The sequence below is a fragment of the Camarhynchus parvulus genome, chromosome 3 (assembly GCF_901933205.1).
Source record: "Camarhynchus parvulus chromosome 3, STF_HiC, whole genome shotgun sequence".
NCBI classification, from domain to species: Eukaryota; Metazoa; Chordata; class Aves; order Passeriformes; family Thraupidae; genus Camarhynchus; species Camarhynchus parvulus.
The window spans coordinates 99059462-99080060 of record NC_044573.1 but is presented as its reverse complement, the minus strand read 5'-3'; the positions used below and the strand labels follow the sequence as shown (position 1 = coordinate 99080060).

Genomic DNA, 20599 nt, shown 5'->3' with positions numbered 1-20599 from the left:
CCAGTTTCAGCCTTATATTGACACTCATATCATCCACTAGGGATTTAAGAGGGAAATTTTTTCCTGTTCTTCAGAAATGTCAAAATTGTTACATTTGTACTAGAAGCCCAGTAATGCTAGTCTATATTATTTCCTTCCTTTCATTAATTTGGTGGTACTAGATGGAAATAATCTAAATGCTTTATGTAGTAAATTATATTGACCAATTAAAAAGTTTCATATAGTTGAAAGCAATTTTTTGCATAATTCTGTTAGTTATGAAGAATGTTACTTGCTGTTGTATAAGTTGTGTGTTGTGGAATAGATGTAACATGAATTGTTTGGTGTAGTTTTTATTGAGCATATTTCAGTGTAAGTGCTGCTGAAATAACTTTTGATAGCTGAAGAAGCCTTGGCAAAAATTACTTATTAATTTTGTACAGTGCTTGAGATTTGTAAGATGCTGTGAAAGGTTAAGCCCCAACTTTTTTCGAAAGAAAATTGATCAGTGTTAAAATGTCAACTGTCTAGGTACAGCAGCATACTGGCATGCAAACCCTGCTCTCTCATTCCAGGTTCCCCAGCTGCATAGCATTTGCATTGTGACATTTTCTAACAACATTAGCACCATAGCCGATGTTTCAAAATCAATCAGTTTCTGTTGGTATGAGACAGCCTGCCCCTTAGTTGGATGTTGAAGGTGTTTCTCTGGAGCATAATTAACTTGAATTCTTGGGTTCTGGCAATATCTGCATCTCATGACTTCCTACTGCAAAATCATACAAACCAGATAATATAATTCTGAAATATCTTAAAAAAAATAAATAAAGGCAAACCAAAGTAATATTAAGGTTTTCTCAGTACAAAACCTTTCTAGACGTTGAGTCTGAAATTTAATCTAAAGCAAGTATTTTGGTGCCTGGTGCACTAAAATGCCTTACTGGAGAGTTCATATCCTTTAATAATACACTTTAGAAAATACCCAGCTAAAATTCAGGTTTTGTTTTAAAATTTTAGAGTTTCTATTCATCAGCAATGCTTCTAATCAGAGAGAAATGCATTAAGAAGTCTTTTGTCACTATTACTTCCTCTATTTAGGCTGAATTCTAGAATAAAATGTACATGAAAACTATTTTTTGTTGCTGAAGGCAGATTGCAGTGTGAAAATGATTTTACGTGAGTGATTTATGTTTCAAATGTCAGTGTGTGGTAGAGTTTCCATTTTTGTATAAAGGCTTGGCTTTATATATGGACTCATGGACTCTGTGTAAGTGGAACTGAGACTTAAAGGCCTGATATTTATTATAATCTTGCTGGATATTTGCAGAATTCATGTTCAAGACCAGGTTGAATGGGGCTCTGGTCTAGTGAAAGGGGTCACTGCCCATGACAGGAGTTTGGAGCTAGATGAGCTTTAAGGCCCCTTCCAGCCCAAGCTGTCCTGTGATTGTGTTGATTCCATAAATATGTAAAGAGTACTCTGAGACGTGTGTAGTGTATCTATAACAATATATTGAATATTATGGCACAGTCTTTAAGTGAGTAGAACTAAAATGCTTCTACCGAATTATTTTTAACCTGTTCCATATCTTAAAATGGTAATGAGGAGAGGAAATCTTCCCTAGGCATTTTTAGCATCTCCTGATGATTGTTTTTTCTTTTGATCAAAAGTATACTCCAGAAGGATCGCTAATCTAGATAAACTAGGGTTAAGGACAAAAATCTGGAATTAAGGTAAAAACTTTTACAGAAAACATCTTACTGTCTTCTTTTGTTTCTCAGTTACTCCCAGTGAAGGGGGAAAGCTGGGATCTGTTATTCTGACTTTCAGATATGGCATGGCTACAGTATACTCAGTAAAAAAACATGGTTTGGTTACATAAAATTTGATATTTTGTTAGATTGGTTACATTTAGAAAACATCTTAAAATGCTGGCCAGACAGATCTTTGAATAAAGTTTGTCTAGTACTAATGAGTTAGTTGGAACAAGTCTAGTGCCTATTAATGTTAAATAGCTATCGCTAAAGGCAGTCTCTATTTCAAAAAGTTCAAAAGAGAGACCTGAATAGGTAGTGATGCATTAGTAGAGCAAAAAGTAATTTTATTTCATTCCACGAAAGATAATTTCTAATTTTATACCATTCCTTTAGATGAGTTACTGCTGCAGGTACTACTATGATGTCATATTTTACTCACATCTTTGTTTCTATTTTTTATGGAAAGAAGATTCTACCCTCTTTCCCTCTTGCACTTTGCTACTGTGCAGGCTCATACTCAGCTGGGTGATGCTTTTAATGGGAACAGGTAGCCCATTGTGCCTTTGTTGGGCACAAATAGGCCAGGCAGTAAGTTGGGCACAGGCCCTGCAGAGCGACCTTGACAAATTAGAGGGCTCGGCAGTCACCAGCCATGAAATTTAACAAGGGAAAGTGCCAGGTTCTGCACCTGGGATGGGGCAGCACTGGTTGTGTGCATATACTGGGGATGAGAGGCTGGAGAGCAGTGCTGTAGAATGGGACTTGGAGGTCCTGGATGATGGAAAGTCAAATCTGAGTCAGCAGTGCCCTGGCAACCAGAAGGGCCAACCCTGTCCTGGTGGCATCAGACCCAGCATTGCCAGCTGGGCAAGGGAGGGGATTGTCCCTCTCTGCTCTGAGCTGGGGCGGCCTCACCTCCAGTGCTGGGGGCAGTTTTCGGTGCCACAATGTAAGAAACATTAAGCTGTTAGAGTTCAAAGGAGGCCACAAGGATGGTGAAGGGCCTTGAGGGGAGGCTGCGCGAGGAGCAGCTGAGGTCTCTTGGTCTGTTCAGCCTGGAGGAGACTGAGCAAGACCTCACTGCAGTCTTCAGCATCCTCATAAGGGAAAGTGGAGGGGCAGACACTGATCTCTTCAGTCTTGTGACCAGTGACATGACTGGATCAAGGTAAAAACAGTTTATTAAATGAAAAAGGAAACCAAATCAAAACACCCCACGAGCAATGCTTGCCAGCCAAAGACTGATGCCCAGCCAGGTCCTGAGCAATGGCAACTTTGGAAAAACTACCCCTCAGTTTATTGCTGAATGTGAGGTTATGAGGTCACCAGCTCAGCTTAGCTCTGAGGTGTCTGTCTGCAGCTCACTCTGCCCCCTTCTCTGATCATCCAGGCCTTGGGACTTGAATTATCTTAAGTCAGCAGTGTTTTATGTTCTCTGTAAATTAAACTGCTTCAACATGATCACAGTATGGAGCTATGCTCTTTACTTGACAATATCTTCATGTCTTTCATGTATCTAAAATGTCAAATGTCATGTTTTTGCATTTCTTTCTCTGGTATGACTATCTTTATGTTGAGTGTCATATAGAGATAGAAGCAAGGCCGTGCTTGCAGGAATTTGTCTAAATTTCATTTCAGAGTCATTGGAAAAAGTATTCAGAATCTTCAGAATCTCAATTTGGGATGTGTAATAGGGATCATCTTCTAGAAAAGTGCTATTGAAAAAGCTCATAAAATTCTTAGCGGTTTAAAAACACCAGCAATTATTTTCCATGACCTTTGTCAAAGCTGCTTTTATTTACAATGTGGCTCTGTTAATAAAAAGTTGAGGTTTTAAGAAGAAACTTTATACTTGAAAATATTTCTTTTTTTTTTTTTTAATAATCCAGGCAAGTTGAAGGAAAATGTGCCCTTCCAATAAAGTTGTTCAAATATTTTGATGAGGTCTCCTCAGCTATGTTTAAGGAAATCTCTCTTTGGTGGTAGATAGAAAAAAGCATTGTCATGAGGATCGCACATCTTCCTGAAATTAAACATTTGAAATAACTGGACTAAGTGTTTGTTCTAAGATTTGAAAAGTATTAGATCTTATTTTCACAGATAATGTGAAAATAGGATGGTCTGTAGAGAACATTACCTTGTCCAGGCACCCTAATAGAGGAAAATGGGGAGTCATTTTGCTCCTAAGATTTGCAGATTCAGAAAAATATTGGCCATGTGGATTCTCCTTTGACTTCAAAGTACTGTGTTTTGCCCTTTAATGGCAGATCCTGAAACTGCCAAGCATAGCCCACCTCTTCCATATTCTTTCATTGCAATGTCAAGAAAAATCTTGGTTAAAGATCACTAGGTCTTGGTTCTGCCTCAATTACTACAAGTCTCCTAAATTAGTTTTAAACCAGTTTCTATTAATTGATAGTGCTTACACAGAAATGCAGTTTATTGTATATACAACTTGGATAATACTGTCGATACTTTTTCAGATTTTGAATGTTACTTTTTTTTGCTGCCTACATCATTGTCCAGTCAGACTGTCATAAACATCCTGTCACAAATGCACGCTTTTTTTCTGATGAAATGCAGTATTTCAAGTACTGCATAGAGGAAAATACAGTATGCTTGTCTTATGTAAAATTATACCTATGTGTTTGTGTGGAAAATTTTCAAGAGAAATATAGGTTGGATGTTAGGAAGAAGTTTTTCATGCAAAAGAGTGATCAAGTACTGGAATTGTCCTCCCAGGGAGGTGATGGAGTCGCCATCCCTGTATGTGTTTAAAAAAGGACTGGATGTGACCCTTGTTGAGGTGTTAGGGCATGGGTTGGACTCTATGGTCTTGAAGGTTTCTTCCAACCTTGTGGTTCTGTGAGTGTGCACACAAATACTATTTTCTGTATCTCTTAAGTTAATAATGGAGAAAGAAACATACTGTATTTCAGGTGGTTCTGTCTGTTCTGATAACTTTGGTTGGTGTTTAGAAGGCTTCCAAGTTTTTTTCAGAAATAATTTCTGATTTTCTGGTTGTGTTTAAAACAAAGTTGGAGGGTTACTTTATAGGGGATGTGAATATAGAATCCTTATGTTGACCTTTAAAACCCTATAGTAGGACAATGAGGGTTTTTTTTAATTAAAAGAAACTTCTGAGTAAATGAAGAGTTTACTGAAGTTTTAGTGTATCATGTGCATCTCAGTCTAGCTCCATAAAACAAGGGAATGTGGATCATGCTGTAATTGCCAAGACAGCTGCCTTCTTTAAAAGGAGGATGAACGGGTTGCTGAGAGTGCCAGGTTAATGTTTTCTGCAGCAGTCAGGTCGGATGAGTACATTTGGCACACCTGGGAGCCGTGTTGTGAGACAGTGACTGCTGCAGTCCAGGGCTCCCTCGGCAGCAGAAATGGCCCCTTCTCCTTCCCTGCTGTCCCTGAGTTCAGTGGCTTCAACCTTCCCTTGGCGGACAGCTGCTTCCAACCTCCTCTCATTTACTTGGTGGATGGTGCTGTGAGCTGGAGGTGCACGTTTCAAATTCGATCCCAGTCTGACTTCTGCCCAGCAGCAAAGGTTGTGGGATGGATGTAACGAATGGGTGGTCTTTCAGGAGTTACATATTTCTAATTAGTATGCATAATAATTCAATTAAGTAATACTGTATGCTGTTTTTGAGTGACTTGTAAAATACTTAAGACCTTGATGTTTATTTATACAGTGTGAAATATCTTGAAATTCCTACTTTGTTCAGAGGTAGTTTTCAAAATACAACCTGAGAAACATGACAGCCACAGAATCATGAAATGCACATTTATATTCAGTATTTTGAGTTAGATGTATGTCAGAATATCCAAAGAGCTATGTTTGTAGCTTTTATAGGTGAAGGTAACCACCTTATATACAGATACTAAGCAAATTTGATACATGCGTTTTTCCAGTTATTTTCGTTAATGCGCCAGTCAACTAATATTCTACCATAATGTGACATACAGATTTCTGGGTTTATTTTTGCAGAAAAAGTTGATTTTTCTAATTAGTCATATGAGTTAGAAGAAAAAAAATGTTTTAGAACAATCAAATTGTAAAACATGTTATGCCCATTTAAAAGAAAACAGTGTACACAGAGGCATGTTTATATAAAAGTCACACAGTGCTAAATACTATGTAAAATTGCCTTTATACAAATATAAATTATATATAATATGACTTCATGATTTATATTTACATTGGTAGAAGTCTGTCTAGGCAAAACATCACTTTTAGTTCAAATATGTTTGGAAAAACGTATACCACTTTCAATGATGTCTTGCTATTTAATTCTAATAGCATTTTAATTTTAGAAAAATGATTTTTCACTGTTTGTTAACTGGTAAATATTTCTGCTAGCTTCAGATTCTGGAAGGCTGTGCTTAGTTACTTTTAATAGGAGAAATTATGTCTTACCCAATGTTGTATAAAGTTGTAACAATGCAGTGTGACTTCCAACATAATTCCTGCCTTGTGCTATCAGATTTTTTAAGCTAATATTTTATTAATTGTACTCATTTTTTCTTCCAGCTGACAGCACGATCACTACCTTCCATACAGTCCGATGAGAGACTTCAACCTCTGCTTAATCATCTCAGGTAGTATAAAGTGAAAGCATGACTACATTCCTTCATACAGATTAAAGTAATTGTCTTGGTAGAATGCCTTAGGTACAGGTTTTTTACAGACCTCATCTGTGTGATTGGCTTTGAAAAAAACCCCAAAAGTATTTCTTTGACTTAACAAAAGCGTTATAAATTACATGGAACATAGTTTATAGGACTAGTGTTGCTTCTAAGTAACAAAAAATAGTTGTAGCTTTTATAAAGGTTGGTTTTGGGTTTTTTTTAATAGCAAGTGCAGTGTTGTTAAGCTCCTTTATAAACAGAAACAGATTCCAAATTACAGTGCTCAGAGCATGGTCTTCCTTGTTGCTAATATTCAATGCTCCCTGCTCTTTTTGGAAGATTTTACTGTCACTGATGAATGGAGTACTGATTTGTTATTTTAATGGATTTATGTAGATTGCTGAAAGTGCGAGCCATTAGAGTAAATAGTTTGCCTCCCTCTTAGTTCTCTGTGTGTGTGTGTATATATATGTATATGTATATATATGTATATAAGCTTTCTACTTTATTGGTAGGTAAAGAACTCTGGTCTCTTTCTTATATGTATATATATGATTGCTTTTTACCACTTTATATGGGAGACTTTTCTTACTGTGGTCATATGCAGGAGGACAAGGTCCATACAATTAAAGAGAGCTGGTTTAGTATCATGGAATTATTTAGCTTGAAAAGAACCTCTGAAGATGATTTAATCTAGCCCGTGTTCAATGCAGATCTGGTTAGATCAGGTTGCTCAGGTATTTCTTTTTGAGAATTTTTAATGTCTCTAAGAATAGAAATTTACTTAAATATGGGATGTCAGCAATGAAAGCAGTTTCTGAACACATACATCTTGGCATTAAGATCATTGAAATTATGTTGGATGAATTAGAAATTGAAGTGTTGAGGCTCCATCGTGGCACCATTGCATGGGGAACTGGGATGCAGGTCTAGTTTGCTGGATCCTGCACCTTATTATCTACAGTGCTCTCTCTACTGCTTGAGCTATCTGTTTTCAAACCCTGACATTTTATTTTGATTTTTAAAAGTCTCATAATTTTTATTATATCAGAAGAGTTTTATGTTTGTTGTTTTTAGTGTAAATCAGAGTAGGAAAAATAGCTTTCATTGTATCTCTGCTTATTTACATATGATTGAACTTTGTTCAAAAGCAATGAATGAAAACAAGGATTGCAGTGTTATTGTTACTGTTACGTAGCTGGGGGTACTTCTGAATGCCAATAACCTTCCATGATTTTATTACCCTGTATCTTACTGGGGTTGTAAAAATATGCCTCAGTGGTATTCCTTTCTTAATTTGAAGATCAAGAACAATTAGGTTAGGTTTTTATAAACTGTGGTCTCTAGGAGTAATTACTGAGAAATTGAAAATTTCTTTTGATGTATGCTCTGTTCTATGTAAGTGGAACAGTCCTTCAGTATCACCATCAGTCCTGTGCTTTTTTTTTTTAGTATGGAAAAAGGAAAGGTTGCAAAAGAAGGTGCTTCAACAGGGATACTATACCCCACATTTATGCCAAATGGTATTTTTGTACATTCTTATGTTACCTTGGGTATGTATGTTATACAGCTGGTAAATCACTTCCATTTTGCTTTTTTGAAAATGGAGGGACTATTTGCAGTTTATTTTGTCACCAACCAAAAAAATGAGACAAATGCTTCCAAGTTGCCCCTTTGAAAGTTCCTTTAAAATGAACAAAATATATCAGACCTTGCAACTTGAAAAGCAACCTCTGGCAGTGAGCAGACAGGTGACCAAAGGGAATTTAGATGCTTCTATAGTAAAATTAGTAATAATAGACACATGGTTTAAATACTTCAAATTATTTATCCCTTTTGTGTGATGAAAAAAGATCTATTAAGTACAGTAATCCCTAGTGGAGTACCTAGGGTCCTGTCTTCTTTAGCCTCTACTTTATTGCCTTGGGTGATGGCATTGAGTGTGTACTCAGCAAGACCCACATGATATAAAACTGGGGGGAATGGTTTGCACCGAATGAGTGCTCTGCATTTCAGATGGACTTGGACAGGAGGGAGAAATGGGCTGCCAGGAACCCTCTGAAGTTCAGCAAAGGGAAATAGCAAAGCTCGAAGTTGGAGAGGATTACCCCATATGCTAGTATAAGTTGAGGGCTGAATGGCTGTGAGTGCAGAAGAGGACCTTGGGTCCTGCTGGACAGCAAGCTGTGAGCCAGCAGAGTACCTGTGAAACCAAGACAGCTGACAGTCCTCTTGCATGGCATTAGGAAGGGCACTTGCAGCAGGTCAGGGGACATGATCCTTCCACTCAGCCCTGGTGAGACCACATCTGCAGGGCTGTGACCAATCCTGGGCTCCCCAGTATGTACGAGAAGAGACTGAGAAAACTGAGGTTATTCAGCCTGGAGGAGAAATTTCAGGAAGTGTGTGTGTGCATTTCATCAGTGCATGTAAATAGGTGTCTGATAATGAGGAGTAAAAAAAGAGTGAGTGTTTTCTCAGTGATAGGCCAGGAGGCAGTGGGCAGATATACAGGAAATACAGACTGATATACAGGAAATTCTGCCTAAACATAAGAAAGCAGTTCTTTTTTGACAGTGGTTGAACATTGGAACAGGTTGCTCAGAAAGTTATGAGTCTCTGTCCTTGGATATGCTCAAAACCCAGCTTTATGAGATCCTAAGCAACCTGCAAGCTTTATGAGGTCCTAAGCAAACACCATTTTGAGCAGGAGTTGGACTAGATGATCTTCAGTGGTCTCTCTGATCTAAACCCTTTATGATCCCTCACCTCTCCTTTCAGATGAAGGGAAAGAGGGTTTCTTTGCTATGTTTGCTCTAATGTTTTATGACATTATTTTATGACTCATACAGCTCTAATGCTTTATGAGTCCTAATTACTTGGTTTCTAGTTTTTGCCTGATATGAAATATTTGCAGCCTATAATTGTTAAATTATTTTCTTTCAGAATTTTTAAACTTAAAAATATTTTTGACCTGCTTTAAATGATGCCATACTGTTTGCTTTCTTTTTCAGCCATTCTTATGTTGGCCCAGATTACAGCGTCCAAAAGAACACTGGAAAAATTTCTCTAGAGCAAATTGATGCTGTAAGTTGTGTTTCTGGAGTCATATAGGATGTTGAAGTACAACATTTTAAATTCAAGTACTCTATGTACAAACTAAATATAAAGCTTTTTTTATTCTTTTTATTCATGTTTGCTTTGTAACTGTTGAAGTTCAAGATGGAGCAGAATTAGCTGAAAATGCATCTAATCAGGATTCAGACTCAGAGTGCAGTTGCAGTGAAATGCTTAATATGCTGTTCAATTTTGTGTACTTTCACAAATACACAAAATGTAATTATAATTATAAGCAGAATACAACAAAATTTTCTTATTGAACAGTCTTGCAAACCATGAAGTTTATGATTACTGTGTTGCAGTATTAGTCTTTCCAATGCTGGTTTTTGTTTTTTGACTTACAGGCAGGGTTTTGAAAACAAGGAAGTAAATAAAATGGAAGTAAAACATGGGATGTAAAACACCATGCATAAATTATACACCATTCAAAACATAACTCCTTCATCCAAATTTTAGGAACCGTGTGTTTTCAGCATCCATCTTAACCATGATAGTGTTTCTCTAGCAGTGAATTAAAATCCCCTCTCCTTCCCCAGCCCCCAAAACTCTGTTAAGGTCATTTTGCCATTCCAAATGCTAAAAAAAACCAGAGTCAAGAAATACTGTAATGCAAGTGGGGGTGTATTTTTCCTGACAGCAATTAAACCTGGGTAACTTTGTAGCTGGAGACAGTCTGATAGTACCAGCTGTATCACTCTGTCCTCTGGATTTTGTTCTTGAGATGGTTGTTGAATTGGATAGTTTATGGACTCACTTGTGTTATGAATTCAGTCCCAAGGCTCTCTATACATGCCTATCTTTTCTTCCAGCCACTGGCATTTTCAAATGGAGCTAATTAATCACAGTAAACACATATCCTACAAATTAAATGATCAGTGTGCCTTAAACAGAAATTCTTCTCTTGTCAGCTCTCTGTGAAGTCATTCCCTCTGTGCATGCGGCAGCTGCACAGAGCCCTGCGTGAGAGCCACCACCTCCGTCACGGCGGCCGCATGCAGTACGGGCTCTTCCTGAAGGGCATCGGCCTCACGCTGGAACAGGCGCTGGAGTTCTGGAAGAAAGAATTTATCAGAGGAAAAGTGGATGCTGATAAGGTAATTGAACAAAATGTAAATGTGGGGATGTAGTTAAGTGTACATTGTGCTACAGCTTTGAATAGATGCTTTTTGAAGTAGAAAATTGGGCAAAAGGTACACCTTTTTAAAGGTGGGAGGGGTTTTTTTTTTTGGTCTCTTTGCTTATAGTTTTAGTCATTTTGTTGCGTATTGACCTGAACTATGGGTAAAATAGGCAAACCATAAAGAGACTTTTATAAGTGTGGACTAGAAAAACCTTACCAGTAAATTACTAGGAAACCAGTGTCCTTTATGAAATACAGGTACTATGTGACTAAATTAATTCACCAAGCACATCAGTGACCAAACCCAGTAGGTCTGAAAGACAAGGTTAAACTTTTTTGTTGTTTATTAAAAAATATATTAGTTGGACAGCTGTGTGTGAAGTGGTCTTGCCTTAGCAAATTTACAGTTGAAGAATGAAAGAAGAAACTGGGGACAGAAGACAGAAGAATGTGTTCAAGGAAATAGTGAGAAAATACTATTCAGTGCAATGGGAGGTATTACTGACATATTAGTCATTGGCCTCACTCTTGCCAATATTTTTGGGAGTATTGTGGGTGAGGAAGATGTAGTGTCTAATTTTTGGAGGATTGTGGACTGCTCCTTGTCTTGAACAATTCGGGTACCATGAGGCACGCTTCCTCCCTCATCCTTCTCTGCATGGCCTGTGGTATGTGTTAGAGCAGAGTTTCAGCCTTAATCTCTTTTGTGTGGAGTATGATACTTTGCGTTTAATACTGTGAGATCTCAGCCTTCCAGAGTACCGTGAAGTATTTTTGGAGTGCTCGGTAGACAATCTTTCCTTACATTAGGTTCTCTGGACCATGACTATTTATAGAAGATACAGGGCAAAAAATAAGGTCAGCTAAAATGAATTATGGTACATATGCCTCTTTCAAGACCCAGAAGATAGATCAACTCGTCTGCAAATTTTTTGGAAAGGAGAAAGGGATTTAAAGGTATGATTTGAATAAGTATCTAAGGCTCTGTTTATCCAGTTCCTTAAATATAATTTGATTTAAAAGGAGATAGGTAGTATGTTAAGAAAGCCTTCAAAATGCATTTTTTTTACAAAGGTCTCAAGAACATCTCAGAAGAGTGGCAGTAAATCTTGCAGTAGAATGCCAATTAATTACTAGTTGTATTGGGTTTCTGTGGCCATGGTAGTGCATGGGGCTGCAGGGTTAGGTTATGTGAGGAGCTGCCAGAATCTTCCCCCATTGTCCAACAGAGCTAAAGCCAAGTGGCTTCTAGAGGAGCCCTGTGGCCAGGGCTGAGCCCATCAGCAGTGGTGGGTAGTAACTCTGGGATAACATATTTGAGAAAAGGGGGTAAAAATCCCCTTCATAATAACAGCTTCAGCCACTGAGAGTGGGAATATGTGAGAGGAACAGCTCTGCAGACACCAAGGTCAGTGCAAAAGAAGGAGAAGGAGGTAGGTGCTCCAGGTGCCAGAGCTGAGATTCCCCTGCAGCCTTGGTGCATCCCATAGAGGACCTCATGCCAGAGCAGAGGGATGCCTGGAGCAGGCTGTGACCCAGTAGGAAGCCCATGCTGGAACAGGCTCCTGGCAGGACCTGTGGCCCCTTGGAGAGAGGAGCCCACTCTGGAGCAGGTTTGCTAGCAGTTACCATAGGGACTCACACTAGAGCAGGCTGCTCCTGAAGGACTGCACACCATGGAAGGGACTATGGTGGAGCAGTTTGTGGACAACTGCAGCATGTGGGAAGATTCAACACTGGAGAAGTTCATGGAAGACTGTTTCCTGTGAGAGGGACCCCACTCTGGAGCAGGGGAAAAGTGTAAGGAGTCCCCCTCCAAGAAGGGAGAAGTGGCAGAAATGTGTGGTGAACTCCCATTTCCTGTCAGCCTGCACCACCTGTGGGAGGAGGGAGAAAAATCAGGAGTAAAGTCAAACCTGGATGAGGGGAAGGTGTTGTAAGATTTGTTTTTATTTCTCACTTCCCTACTCTGATTTGATTGGTAATAAATTGCTTTTCCCAAGTCAAGTCTTTGCCTGTGATGGTAACCGATGAGTGATCCCAGCATGTGCTTGAGTCCTTCATTATATTTTCTCTCCCCTGTCCACCTCAGGAGGGGAGTGGGCACTTAACATCCAACCAGGATCAACCCACAACACTGCCTGAATTCAGGAAAATCCAGAATTTTCAATTGACATATCCTGTGTGTAAAAGAACTGAAAGAATTAAAACAAACTATTAGAAATTATAAAACAGTATCACATTAATTATTTCTGTTTTCAAAAATATTGGAGAGCACATCTGGTTCCATCTGCTTGTGCTTTGGCCAAATACGTACGTGCACATGTATGAAGACCTGTATGCACCTTGGATCCCGTTTTCAATCACAGGGTTATGACTTTGTATTATAGCATCTCTGTTGATAGGCCCTAGAAATAAATGAAGTTTTATGATCCTATGTTTAGCTTCAAGAGTTACAAAGCACATTGTGAATCAAACAAGGAGTTTGGTTACTACATTTTTCACAAGCAAACTGCTACTTCCATGTAATTTTGGTCCTTTTCAAGTTCTAGATAACCAGCTTCAATCTTGAATAAAAGAGAAAACTAATTTTTCATGCCTCTAACTGAGGTTGGTGGCCTGTGATTTTTCACAGTAGTGTCATACAATGTTTAATGTCCCGAAAAAAGGAAGATTAATGCAATTCTTATTGCTGTTTTCTTCTTTTGACATTTTTATTTTCTGGCATTCGTGCCATTGTTCCTTTCCTGTAGAGTGGAGATAATTAATTACACTGTTCCATTTTACTGGAGCATTGTGAAGATATATGCATGATACTTTGTAAAGATTATGGTTAATGTTGTATTACCTATTGACTCTTATATTGCAGAGAGGGATTGTTCAATTTGCTGGAAATGGTTATGATTTCAAAATTGTTTGTTCAGTTTTGTCTTTAATAGCTGCAACATCTATGGCAATTTTCAATCCTAAGAATTCTTGGCACACACCTTCAGTCTTCAGCAGGGAAGAAGTTACCATGAACACATGAGCAGTGAACTGGCTAAGCATGGTCTCCAGGCTGAGCATAGGCATATGGACAATTTGCACCAAAAAGAACTCCTCCTGTGCTCTGAATAACTGATTCAGGCATACCTCAGGCCTCATTGATAAAAACACTGTAGAAAAGTTTTTAAGAAATTATATTTTACCTTTAGAGAGGAATCTGTGACATATGAATGAAGTGTGAAATCATGAAGTCAGTGGCGAAAAAATCGAGTAACGTCTGCAAAGAAAGAAGGTAGAGATGCTCTGTTGGTGGAGTGGAGGAGGGAATGGTCATGTGTTGGCATGTTCACAACAGGGATAAATGCAGAATGCAAAATAAAACATTTTCTAATTTAGGCACTGCAATTAAAATTACTCTGCAAATTGCTAGGTTAAGAGTGCCTAAATGGTAAATTGTTGTTTTTCAGATGAAAGGATTAACTGCCAGATAGGAGTAGATGCATTACTTCTGAATGAATGGTTATGCTAGTTGGCTTCATAACTTCAGTGTTATTTTAAGACTGTTTTTTTTTTTTTATAAATTGAAATCTTACTCTAAACAGATATTGATTCTCATAGATTCTTTCACTATTCTTGCTTAAAAAAGTAACTCCAAACCTTGTCCAAAAAAAGAACCACCAAAAAATGGTGGGGGGATGTAACTCCACTGTGATTTGAAAATACAAAAGGTGGTAAGATGACAAGACAAGTTAAATAATTACAGTGCAGATGTAAAAATGCTTTCATAGCTGAAAATAAAGTCCTCTAACAGATATCATTGTAGTGGAGTTTGTTACTGTTTTCAGATATTTTTGTATGATTGACCTGTGAATGTGAAAAGGAAGAGTTGAAAGATAATGCAGTATTTCAAACAAAGGGAAGAAGGAATGCAGAATCAGTTTCTTTAAGGTGTTGTCCAGTTACTTCTTTAGTTAATAGCCTGGATCTGAGATTTTTATATAGATGGAAGGCTTTAAGGCAGCTCCTCACTTTTTGCTTCCCATTGCTGCATATACTTGTGATACATATTCTTTTTTCTCAGCAGTTATTGGTGTATGGTGGTACAAAATGCCCTCTTCTAGTACTGTGATTTTTTACCTCTTTGTGCAGAAGTAACAGTTGCTGGTTATACACTCCTGTGTTGAAAAGTAATTCCTTTGGTGCTGCAGTTTGATATTGCACTAGTTTTAATTATTGTTGCATAAGCTACTGAAGCACATCTTAAAATTGTGTAAGAGCATGGGGGTTTATTTATGCAATAAATCTCCAAAACGAAGTATTACTATATTTACAAAATTATCCTTGTGATAGAACATCTTTCTTGTCTTTTGTGACTTCTTGCGGCTCTTTAGCCCCTGTGTTGTAGGACTCTTTAGAGATGTGGTGGCAATCAGGCTGGCAAAGCCTCTTACTCATCCTGACTCACTCTTCCAGATTAATTTACTGTAGTTTCTATTGCAGTAAGTTATTACGTTGTTTCTATTATGTTGTTTTCTATTGCAGTTGATTGCAAATGGCAAGGAGCAGGTTGTTTTCTAGTTGTCTGAGGTAAGCCTCTCCATCGCTTCTTGCCAGTGAAGGTCCTCATGACAGATGTTTTGCTGGAAGAAGGAAGAGGAAAGTTCACTCAAATTCAGCCTTGCTCAGGGTCTGTTATTGGTAAAGAAGAAAACCCTTCACAGTGAAGCTTTTGAACTTGAGCTGATCATCAATATATTCTACATGTTTCTTCCACACACGGTGGTCATGTATGAAGCTGAGGACAGATAATGTGACAGCCATATACTGCATCAGTATGCAAATAAATATGTCTCCTACTCTGCTAAAAAACAGTGAAACTTTCGGATGACGATATATCCCAAATGATAGTTCCAGTGACTTTATTTTCCTGGCTCTTTGATTTCTTTTCCAAATGATCTTAGGAGGTTCTTGAGTCTGGATTCAGGAGTGACCTTTTACCTTGATTGCAAAGAGCTGGTGATGAATGTTTCTACCAAGGCTAACCAGAAATTCCTTGAGGGGGAGCATGGACTAGGGACCTCCTGAGGTCCTGTCCAGCCTGAATTACCCTGTGATTGTGCAGAAGGGCTGAAGCCAGGTAGAAGCCCGTGTTTGTCAGAGTCAGCCACTAGAGGGAGACAAGATAGTATGGAATAAACAAATATAATGTATAGATGTAAATTAGAAGTGTTTATGCTCTAATGTGTATAAGTCTATACAATGATTTTAAAAGCCCTTTGTATTTAAATGAAAGTATAAGTAGGCACTTGACAATCTTCAGGTCAGTGCTTTTAAGCACATACAACTATCCCCAGTGCAATTTATAATGCTTGGATGATATGGTGGTTCTTTAAAACAACCTGCACCTGCTCAAATCCTCAGGAATATTTTCTCTATCAGTCAGTTGGTTATGTTTGGGTTTGATATTTTACTCTCTCATTTCTTAGAGATTTCTGAGTTGTTTTGCTCTTAGATTTTTTTATTACTTGCCCCCTTTATATTGGGTATTGCTGGCTACTATTTTAGGAAAGTTTTGAGTCATAAATCAGAAAAGGATTTTTATTTTCTCATATTTTTAATTATAATTCTCTAATTGAATGTTATCTGCTATTTATATTATTTAATTATTTAAACTGTCCAAATCTGCATGGTAGAATGATATTTTGGACAGCAAGCCATTTAACATTTAAGAGATAAAGGTAAAATTGAAATGCCTCTATATGGATTAAAATCTCATTTTAAAAAAAATTTACATCAGTAGTACTGTAATGTAAATTGGTGGCCAGGCTTGAATTCTCCTGAGATGTATAAAGACTGAAATAGAACTTGAAGAAGGTTTTGTTTTCTCTTCTAGGACACATAAAACAAAATTGTAATAAAAGTGCAGCATGTATTGGCAGTAAGATCTTATTTCCTGAATTCTGCAGTGAAGGACTATGTCATGGTAACAAAGTATATTAGTGTAGTAAAGAATATTGTTGTTGCTTTCATTGGTTATCAGGGGCCTAGATATTCACATTATTGATTAAATTGTGGTTTTGTGTTAAACTTACCATAAAATCACAAAGTTCTTTTCCTTCCACCAATGACTGTAAAAATTAGCTTCAGTAGAAGCGCTTCTGTATTGGTCTTTGTAAATTTGGAATTTACGATTTCATACTCTAGTTGTAGTGAAATAGAACAAGTGAATTTTAAAGATTTTGAGTGAATAATTTTTATCATGTTTTGGCAAAATTGCATTCCATTCATAACATTATTATTTGTTGAATGGCAATACTTATGTAGTACAACTGTATGTTTCAAACAGTATATTTCAAAATGTGTTTTGTATTCTACAAAGTTAGCTCTTGAAATTTCTTTAATAGCAGGCTTTAAGTGATTTAATTGTCAGAAGAAACATGAAAATGCATTTTTCATTTACATGACTCATTTTTATTCCCAAACATACTGTTTAATTTACATTAAATCTTTTCCTTCAATGCAAGTTCAAAGAAAAATACGGTAATGTGCAGTTGTTAGGGGTCTCAAGACAGTAAGTAGATTGTCCAAAGCCTACATACTAGGCATGTAGGCTTGAACTAAATATTTAGTTTGAATTTTAACCCCAAAGGCTAAAGAAAAGAGCTAGGTAAAGAAAAGAAAGCCAAGTCTATGAAATCAGAATATTTATGCATAACTGCGAAGTGACTCGACCAAGATATTGAGTTATATTTTGAGATGGTTGTTAGGAATTGAACAGCCTCTGAGACAGTGATGCACTGAACACCAAGTTAAAAAATGATTCATGTTGGTTTCCAGAAATCAGCTTAATATCAGTGAATCAAACATCAGGAGATCTAGTCCTTTCATATAGCTTCCTGAGTGGTTTTTTTTGCATACAAATTGCAGCCTGGAGGAGAAGAGGTGTGTTGTTCAAATGGGACATAACTGTTTTGTAGGTGATATTCACATGAAGACAGATGGCTGCTGAGTTTGATGAGCTGCCTTGATCCTGGCTGAAGAGAATAGGCTGGAGTCCCTTTTGTATTTTAATGAGCAATGTGCAGAAGAGGTGTTTTGAGTGAATTTGTTTTATAGTAAAAATTTATACAACCTGACATGAGAATTAAAAGCATGACTTCAAGCTATAAATACATGGATTACTGGTGTTACATTTAAGTCAAGCTGAATTAGTAGTATTCTTGTGGGTTGGATTTGGAAAAAGATTCTGTTTTATTTTCCTTTGGCTGTGGTAGTTTGCTAATTAGCAGTGGAGAGGAGTAAGACTAAAGTAACTGAAAATCCTGAGGACTTATGTTGTGGGCAGCTATTGTTCTTCACCATTTGGTTCCACATGAATAGTTAGAGCTGAGCCTGACAAGTAGGATTTTCTTGAAAAACCTCTGTCATCTGGCCACGGAGTTTAGAAACACAGAATCATAAAATCATAATATCCTTCTTTAGCTGAATGAAAATAAGCTTCAATTGCCATTAAAATTGGGTTGTTTTTGGCTTTATACCTATCACAGTATGTATGTTACGTCTGTGCAAGATTCTTGCTGTCATATATTATTATCTAAAGTTGTGTTTTATAGGTGGGACTTTGTCCTGTGTTTCCTTCATGTCCTTTGTGTCCTGGGCACATTTGCTTGTGCTTGCTAGCATTCTGTTCCCCTTTCTTGTGGAGTGCTTCAGAATTGTGAAAGCTCATTGGAGTCCTGTTGGTGGATTACTGCCATGCTGGTCTGCATGGTTTGATTTTGTCAATTTGTTGTGTGTGCCTATTGACTACAGCAGTAGGAAGGAGATCAGTAATGGATTCTGGAAGTGAGAGGACTGAGAAAGCAGGCTCACAGGGGTTGCATTTGATTGTATTCCAAGAAGGAGAGTGCCTAGGGACATGGTTTAGTGTTGGATTTGGCAGTGTTAAATTTATGGTTGGACTCAATCTTGAAGGTCTTTTCTAACATAAATAATTCTGTGTTTTTGTGATCATACTAAAATAACTTCTTGCAGAGCCCTGTTAAATTCTGCTAGATCATAGGAAGGAACTGGGACAAGATTCCTTCCTTGCAGTATCAGAAGTAGAGATGATTGTAAAGATATAACTGTGGCTAGAGGGAAGTCCCTGATAGCGTTGTCAGTGTTACTTGTGTTTAGTCTTGTGTACACAGTGATTCTGGAAAGACTGCAGAAAATTAGCTCATCTAGTCAGAGCTAGAGATTGCTGTTTTTTTCCTGTTTAATTAAGCATAGTGAGATCAAATCAAAATCGTTTAAAGTTGTTTGCATCAGATAATGATTTTTATTAGGACTTAGATATAAATAATGGTATGGAATTGCTGTCATTAAAATAACATGCTGTGTTGCATTTGTGGATGTTGCTGCCTGATGTGATTAATAGTACAAGTTTTACAAAGCAGTTGATAACCATTTCTGCTTTCCTGATGGATAAAAAAATCTGACTTTGCTGCAAAGAGATTTACCAGTAGCATCTATGCTGTTCACAGTTCTCACACAAATATGATTGTAGGTATTGCTGCTCTAACCTCTCTACAAAACAAAAAAATACAGACTTGTTATGTGGCTTTCTCTTACAGTTTGTTTTACTTTTGGTTCCAAATTAGACAAATTAGAGCGCATCATAATTTCAGTTGACACATAAGTCAGATGATGAAAAATTAGGTTTGAATATAAGACTACATGTTCCACCTATTTCAGGAAAGTAAGATGAAAGTAATTTTTTTTCACCATTTCTTTCCATATGCTATATATGCGATCAACACTGTAAAGGTACTGTTAACTTACGTATTTATGTAAACATAAATACATATATGCACATGCACAGCCTTTCCAAGGGTAGATGCTGCGCCAGTTCCTTTTGGCAGGGGAATAATCTGTAACTTCACTTGATACTGTTTTCTTTCAGTTTGCATATAATTTGTATTTTGACTGACACACTGGAAGTTCTGAGCACTAGAAGGAATAAAAACAAAGCAAACCCTTTTTTACCTTTTGCTTGTAAGAATTTATTTTAAACAGCATTGCCTGACCTTTTAAACCCAGGGTGCTTACAGGTTTATCAGTGAAGTTAAGGATGCTAAGGAAGAAATGTCTTTGGGACATAATTATGTTTTAATTATGCCCTGTAGCTAATGTAGATGCAGATTAAAGTCAATCATATTTCTTTGTATTTTCCTCTGAAACTTTCCTTTCTCAAGCCAAAACTCAGCATATCGGTGTCTTACAGCTATCTAAGTTTAGGAATATTGACAAAAATCTGTTTCACTTTCATTTTGTAACAGTTTTCCATAAGAGAGTATTTTTGTTACAGAAACTTCTAATTAAAAGAAACACTGGATTTTGCATAATAGATTCAAAGTCTTAAAGCAGTATTTTTTAAATGAAGTGGATCTGGTATAGACCCATTATATTTCACCATAATTTTGTTTCATTGGTGTTATTCCAGTGAATCCCAACTGAAGATGAGGCACTAGAAAACACTGAAGAGTATTAGAATGTAATATACATGAAGGTTATAGTGTGCACATAAATATTTGAGGAAACACAGTAGTAAATTATACTAAAAATGTGTGGTCTTTCACTTCAAACTCAATCCCCTTTTCAATTTTCCCAATTATTCTAGTTGAAACTGGAATTCTGCATTCTTTGCTGTAATGCCAAAGTTATGCTGACATTAGGCTATGGTTATGCACTTTAAAGTGCTTTAATTTGTTCAGTATTTTTTTAACCTGTTAAAAATGTGTGATTTTCAGGTTTCATCTTCTAAATTATGTTAAAAGGGAAGATTTTGGGCAGTCTTTCAGCCTGTGGCATGTCTTAGGGGTAGAGAAGAGCTCTAGCTATAATCTCTCTTCCAGGGTATTAACGGTGCTGGCATAGTTTTAGTGATGCTTAACTGTGCTAGCTACCATAAAAAGCAAGAGGATCACTTTTTGTTGTTACATATTAGACACA

General features: G+C 37.2%; 1 protein-coding gene across 1 annotated transcript in view; it reads left to right on the top strand.

The window, feature by feature from the left end:
• PRIM2 (DNA primase subunit 2) overlaps positions 1-20599 on the top strand; it is a 90513-nt gene that overhangs the window by 47198 nt on the left and 22716 nt on the right. Inside the window, exons 7-9 of the mRNA XM_030945116.1 lie at positions 6281-6348; positions 9393-9465; positions 10407-10592. Of these exons, the coding sequence (XP_030800976.1) occupies positions 6281-6348; positions 9393-9465; positions 10407-10592 (327 nt within the window). The remainder of the gene's footprint in view (positions 1-6280; positions 6349-9392; positions 9466-10406; positions 10593-20599) is intronic.